The following is a 7517-nucleotide window of genomic DNA, read 5'->3' as shown; positions in this document are numbered from 1 at the left end:
CATGACTCTCTCTTCTGTTGTCTCTGAGTTAATATGAAACTGTTATCTAAACCCTGCAATAAAAAGTTCCAATCTTCTGGTTAAAAAGTACCCACAGATCCATAAGGTTGATTTCATATTTCCTATGAAATCCTATGTTTTATGGCTTATTAAATAACATGTAAATTAACTCATTACACACGGGAGATAACGTTATATTTTATACGTATACGTTTCCTGTGGGACCCTCACCATGTAACCCTCATGCCTATGCTGTCTCTGGAGGAGCAGATAGGAGACAAGATCTCCTGTAACTTAAAATGAACCAAAGCTTCCTCCCAGTTTCTCTTTAAGCTGAATTTAACATCAGTTTATCGTCATGAAACAAAAGAATAAAGTGGAACAAGAACTTACCGTAAATCCTCTAATACAGGCCCGGGTCTGTATTTGACTCAAGCTCATCAAGCTCCAGGCCTTTATTGGAAGGAGGTCCAGAATTAGAGGCAGGCCTCTATTTCTATTTGAGCAAAATGAACTAATGGTTCGCTGGAGTTTTTGACAATTAAAATTGCGCCCACATTTTCAAAGTTGAACACATTTCTTTTAACAACAGTTTCTGCTTCTGCCCCCCCCCCCCCCCCTTGCGCAGCGGCCGCAAACTCACTGATGCGCCTGCAGCCTCTCGAAGTTCCTGCTGCTCTAAACATTAAAATAATTATTTCATTTTCTGTTCCTCACTTCTGATTACCTTCAATGGTGTCTGTTTGTTGCAGCCACCAGGTACAAAAACTAACTTGTTTTTATTTGTTTTTCTGTCCTGCCTGTTTATTATCTTCCTGCATCTCCTCTCAATCCTAAAGAAAAACTGCTTCCTGGGTTCATATATATTCACCTCATGAGTTACCTTTGAACTGCAGTTCTAAAAGATCTACCGACTGCAAAAACAGCGGAGTGCGTGCTGCTTGCCGGCCACATCAGTTAGGTGCGTCACCGAGGACAAAACAGGTGATGTGCCCTGATCCACAACAGCGAAACGCATCAGGGACAAATAAAAGAATAAAAGACAGAAAACATAAAAGGAAATGAGCCGACATGAACGATCGTGTGTTAAATTAGTTTTTGAGGTGGCGACACCTGTTTTGATAATGTTACTGTGGCCGTGCTCAGGACGCAGATGCCTGGAGCGCGTCAACAATCAGAGCTTTGCATGCGCAAGCTGGTTAAGGTTAGGATGGGGGTGAGGGGAATGTTAAATTGCAAGAGGGTAAAGGTCACAATTTGGTTAAATGTCCGTTTTACGGCGGGTGTCAGTATCGACGCTCTGGCACAGCGCGTTTCCTCCAGACACGCAGGAGCTTGTCACCTGCTGACAGCAGGCTGCTGTCTTTTCCGTGGACTGCATCTTGCCGGTCATTATCACGTGACAGCGACTAGTCGATGACAGGCATAAAAAAATCACTATAGAGCGGTGAAGTCGACTAGTGACTAGTTCATACAACCCCTACTGCTCCCCAGAGTGTTCTGCAGCATAATCAGCAGGATCTCTTTGAACTTGATATCAAATTTTCGCCTCCTCTTCGTCTCCGCACAGTTAAAGTTACCCTCGCGGTCTATCACTGGCAAATCAAAAGTGAGACGGACGACACAACCGCCCCCCGTACTTGCTTGTTACCACATTCCACCCGGCCACAATAAGAGACCGGCAATTATTCACCTCCGCCGACTCCGACACCGGCCAAAATATGATACCCGGCACGGCAGTTAATTAAATACAGGCTAATATTAGAGGATTTACGGTATATTTATCTCTCCTTTTAACTTCTCCGTGTCGCTAAATAAGAGACAGGTTACGCTGCAGCCGCCGTCACTGATCCCGCTCCCTCCCCAAGACTGGATCTCCCGACATCACAGCACTCTGAGCGCTTTCAGGAGAAACAATAATGAACTTATGAAAATAATGCATTTGGAGAAGCGTTCTCTCTCTGATCGAGCGAATGGAGCGCGCCGTGCGACAACCCGCTCAAATAACATAATTTACGGCCCAAATCCAACAGAACCGATCGGGCTGATTCGGTTCGGTCTCAGGTTATAACTCCAGTGCTCAGCCCTGCAGTACCACATAAAGGCAGACCAAAGTTTCCTACAGGGTAAATGTGGAGAACATCTGCTCTGACAGATCTGGATGCTATGCTGGTGCCGCCGTTAAAATAACAAAACTACATTCCACTATAATTGATTATGGTACTCTTCTATGATGCAGAATCGTTTATGCCTGCATCTCATGCATTGATTATTTTCCTCAGCTCTATCTATCCTGCACCTCTCGGTCGGACCTCGGGGGTGGGGGTGGGGGGTTGCGCAAGGGGTTTGGGGGCCACAAAGAGAGGGCTCGCGGGCCGGACGTGGCCCGCGGGCCGCCATTTGCGGACCACTGTTCTAGTAGTTTCTGACTGAATTCTGTTGATCTGAGAACTAAACAGTGTTTCAGTTAAAGGAGATGCTGTGATACAGTCAGTGGTTATGTCCTGGTCCTCAGGACCACTGTCCTGCAGCTTTTAGATGTCTTTCTGCTCCAACACACCTGATCTGAGTCTGTGGGTGACAGAACAGGAACATGTAGAACTCATGGGCCTGCTGATGAGGTGTTGAACCATTGATTCATTTGGAGCAGAGAAACTAGTGGACCAGGATGAACAGCAGGGTTAAGTGGAGGGAAATCATGTCCTCTTGGACACCGTCCGCTTTGGTGCTCCAGTGCTTCTTCCTCATCCTGCAGCTCTTCAGGATGGAGCTTGGTAATTCAGGTTCTACCAGAACTGTTCTGTTGGACTGAGCTCTGAACAGTTTGCTGTCCCTGACTTCATGATTCCTCAGAACTCTGTTCTGTGGAGAGACCTCTTCATCACGAAAACGTGTAATCACCAAATTATGACAGAATTTCTCAAGATTTAAAATACATTAATATTATTTTCATAATACACAACATACATTGGTCAAAGGCAGAACGTTCAGCTGTTACATAAAGTCATTTTGTGTCTGTTTTCTCAACTTAAACAAAACTGAACATTTATTAAGAGCATAATAGTCCATTTTCTAACAGAATGTGGACAATAAAACAAAACTATCATGTTTTTTTTTTCGGTTTTTGTTTTGACTGAAAGCTTTAGTTTTCATACAAGGCCAACGTTAATGTTTAGGTCCGTGGTGTCCAGATCCTAGAGGATCTAGACGTTTCTCTGCTCCAACAATAAGGGAACTGCTTATAGAGTAATACAATAAAAACCTTTCTACTACATTTAGCTCTCTTGATCAGAGACTTTCAGACATTTGTGAAAGAAGTTACAAAATAGCTGAATATAGAAATATAAATCAATGTATTTTAATATTTATATAACAGTAACCTTGAGTATAAAGTTGATTCTTAATATTAAAAAAAGTCTCTAAATGTTTTTTTAAATGATAAAAAATACTAGAATATTAATCAGAACATTATATTAATTTGATTCAAAATATTTAGATTTAGGGCTGCGCAGTGGCGCAGTGGTTAGAGCTGTTGCCTTGCAGCAAGAAGGTCCTGGGTTCGCTTCCCAGCCTGGGATCTTTCTGCATGGAGTTTGTATGTTCTCCCTGTGCATGCGTGGGTTCTCTCCGGGTCCTCCGGCTTCCTCCCACAGTCCAAAAACATGACTGTTAGGTTGATTGGTCTGCCTAAATTGTCCCTAGGTGTGTGTGTGTGTGTGTGTGCATGATTGTTTGTCCTGTGTGTCTCTGTGTTGCCCTGCGATGGACTGGCTCTCTGTCCAGGGTGTACCCCGCCTGATTGCCCGTTGACCGCTGGAGACAGGCACCAGCCCCCCCATGACCCTACGTGGACAAAGCGGGTTCAGACAATGGATGGATGGATATTTAGATTTCACCTTTTATAAACTTTCAATATAAATATTTTTTCTAATTAAATCTGGTAAGCTGTTATTATATTACTCTACGATTGACACCACATACAAGACACCAGCTTTGAATCAGTAGGTGACTTACAGGCTTCCGTAGACCCAGAGGACCTGATTAAACCAGCTGTGGAGCAGAGAAACATCTAAATTGATAGTGAAGGACCAGGAATGGACACCAGTTTGATTGTTCCTGCAGAACAACATTGTCCCCATATAACTAAAACTCCATGATGTCTCAGTGAGGCAGGTTCTAAAAACAGAACAGTCCAATAGTTGCATTTGACAAGACCTGCTGAATCCTAAAACTGTCAGTTGTTGGATGTAGCAGAACCCATAGGTTCTGGAGCAGCCTGGTGTTTTTGGACAGAGGTGTGGGGCACCTGGGCTGCTGTCATGAGCACCGTCCTTCTGGACTTGGCACATCTGGAAGTTCTGGCTGCACCTCACTTTTGCAGAGGCGGTGTCATGATAGTCAAACTCTGAAAGTTGTACAGAAACTTTTTACACCACATTTTCATCTTGTCTAAAGCAGAAGTCTGCAGGCTTTACTGTCTAAAGAGCCATTCTCTCCTGAAGTCCACCACAGTAAAACGTGTTTAAAGCCACAACTGTTCAACAACCGTTTGACAAAAAAGTTTTTGAAAAAATCTCCAGAAGAGGGTTATGGCCACTGGGCCAGTGGGCCTAGGCTGCTGCTGCCCCATGACCCCACTCCAAAAAAGAAGAGAGAAAAGAAAAAGACGTTAGACCTAAAAAGATAATGGGTTGTTTTAGTGTATTCCTGTTCCCATTCCATTGAAGATCTGACAGCTGCTTCGATGTGCATTTTTTATTTTATTAAAAGCTGAGCCACTGCGGAAGGATAGAAGAACCTATCAGACAATAAAGGTTTGGTGTGGCCTAGAACATCCTCCAAACTACATGACAGGGTTCCACAAGGTCTCACATTCAGCTGGGAGCTTTGGGTTCTGGTTCTGGGACCATCATGATGTTAACCAGTTTGATCAGAACCTCGTTGCATCATCAGACACTTCTAGCAGCAGCTGATTCTGCAGGCCACTGGTCCAGCAGTCTGCCAGCAGAAGTCCAGTTTGGATTAAGCTTCTCTGAGTCTAGGACTGCGTGACAGCCAGAGTGTTGACATATCCATGCGGACACATGTCATTCTCAGACACGCAGTGTGAGAACTGGGCCGGGCCGGTACCGCCGAACCTCCAGAGCCTCCGAACCGTCACACACTGCTCCAGCAGCTCCAGAAAACGGATCCCCAGGAACAGGACGTTTTTGAACATGAACACGGACACCGGCATCTTGTAGACGTAGACCTGGAAGCACCGGACCACCAGCAGCGGCGCGTTGACCAGCAGGCCGGTACCGAACCGAGCCCACAGCCACCGGCAGCGCAGCTCCGCCGCTGTCAGTTCGTACAGCCACACCACCGGTACCGCCAGGGCAACGAAGTACACCGACAGCACGGTGTACTTTAGGTAGACGGAAGGGATCTCGGCCCTCAGAACCATCTCCAGCAGCGTGAAGCTGTCCAGCAGGTCCAGGCAGGTGCTCAGAAAGCAGGTCTGGGAGTGGTGCCGTGTCGGCCCGTTTAGATCCACCACAATGGAGCTGATGAGGCAGAAGAGCAGCGGTACCGACAGAAGCACGGTGACTTTCAGACCGGTCACTCCGCACGGAACCTTTAGCGCGATCAGGCCCAGGATGGAGGTCTCCAGAATCAGGACGACTTTGGGTGTGCAGGCGATGACGTAGATGAGCCAGGCCAGGTAGGCGTAGGTGAACTCTCCCAGGTTGCAGCCGAAGATGGAGCTCTTCTGGTGGAAGCCGCAGGCCCGCTCCCGTTTGCTCCGAGCGTTCTTCAGGAAGAAGATCCCCCATCCGGAGACCACCACCAGGTCCGTGGCGATCCACGAGCACCAGTACAGGTCGGTGAAGATGATGAGGTAGAAGTCCAGGACGGCGCCCTGGAGGACCAGGAGGAGGAAGCAGAGGGTTTTATACATCAGACTCCGGATGGACCGGGTCTCCAGCAGCGGAGCGCTCTGCACGAACTCCCCAGATGTCATGCTGCCAGCAGCGGGGAACATGGGCTGAAGCTGCCGCTTCCCTCCGGGATCAGGCTGGAGGTCTGCGAGTCCCGCCTCCTGCTCAGCTGGCCGGAGAGGAGGAGGAGGAGGCCTTCCCTCCGCCTCACGCTCCTTCCTGATATTAAAGTAGGAGAGACAGAACAAAGACAGGGGCGGATTCACGGAACGGATCGGACTACTTTAGACACTCGACAGTTGTTTATGCATCAAAGATTAAAACAATAAATAGAGATTTAATTTGTCTTACAAACTTGCAGCTGCACATCCGGTCCCGACAGACAGGTCTGGGACAGGTTTCATTTAGTCCATCTTGCCCCTGTCAGCACTTCCGGACAGAGACAATCCTGACATTTCATGCTAAGATGTCCACAGTAAGGGCTGTTGTTTCACGTGGATCAGACAGCATACCTGGATCAGGTCCGGGTTTCTATTTGGTCTCAGTCACATATGGTCCACCATCTGTTCTGTAAAAGTTCCAGAGATTTAAAAGCTTCAACACAGCCAAACATGTCATGATGACCAACCCTGCAGCATGGAGAAAAATTACACTTTATTTAAATTAACTCAGATTTTGTTAAGAGGCTTATTTTTGCCCAAGGTCATCTTGCTGTCAGAACCTCTAACCGGCCCAACCCGGATATTTGGGATCGAATCATGTAGAACCTGGATCTAGGGTTCATACAAGCAGGACTCTGGAGGTACGTGACCTGAACCCAGAACAGGAGCTGGATTGGACCTGACCTAGTTATGCAACGATATGACATTTTTGGGCCGATATTAATGTCACCGTTATGGCCGATAACAGATAAACTGTCATTAATGCTTCCAAAATCAGCCGATTTTGTATAAAATGAACATTATTAAAGCTGAATTTACAGTTTGTACACACAAAACACACATTTACACTTCTGAGATGATTTCATTCACTGTGACTAGTCACATGACTAAACCAATACACATCACCCCCTCACCCTCTGAAACAGGCAAACAAATGGAAGCAAGATGGAAAAAAATATCGGTTGTTAATATAGGCCCGGTTTTATCTATCGGACTGATATTTTTAAAAATGACTAACATCGGCCGATACCGATATTGATGCCGATATATTGTCCATCCCTAATTGGACCCTAATCTGAAGACATGTTTTGGTCTAGAGGATCTTGGACAGTAAAGGTTCAACTGAACAGAAGTGGGATCCACTCAGTATTCACAACAGATAAACATGAGAAGGTTCTGTCAAGATGTCCGCTATGCATGGAGGCAGGGTCCACAGCCCTGAAGCTATAGGGCCCTGATGCCAAGGTGGCAAACCCAAGACCACAAAACCATGATGCCAGAGCCCTCACATTAGAGCCCTTAAACCAGGGGCCAATATCAGGTTCCCAAGCCAACAAGGTTCTTAGCTAGGGGCCCAAAGCACGGGTTCCCATTCCAACAACCTTGTTGCTGATGACACCAGACCATTCGCACCTCCTGGGAGGTTCACGGCTGA

General features: G+C 46.5%; 1 protein-coding gene across 1 annotated transcript; it reads right to left on the bottom strand.

Annotated features, from left to right (window-relative positions):
- Positions 1–4857: 4857 nt before the first annotated feature.
- Positions 4858–6205, bottom strand: tmem121b (transmembrane protein 121B). Its single transcript, XM_070549885.1, has one exon. It carries the CDS (start codon positions 6023–6025, stop codon positions 5039–5041), a length of 987 nt encoding a protein of 328 aa, XP_070405986.1. The 5' UTR covers positions 6026–6205; the 3' UTR covers positions 4858–5038.
- Positions 6206–7517: the final 1312 nt, after the last annotated feature.

This window comes from Nothobranchius furzeri, chromosome 1 (genome assembly GCF_043380555.1).
Source record: "Nothobranchius furzeri strain GRZ-AD chromosome 1, NfurGRZ-RIMD1, whole genome shotgun sequence".
NCBI classification, from domain to species: domain Eukaryota; kingdom Metazoa; phylum Chordata; class Actinopteri; order Cyprinodontiformes; family Nothobranchiidae; genus Nothobranchius; species Nothobranchius furzeri.
The sequence above is the reverse complement of the archived record's forward strand: the minus strand, read 5'-3'. Positions and strand labels throughout refer to the sequence as shown.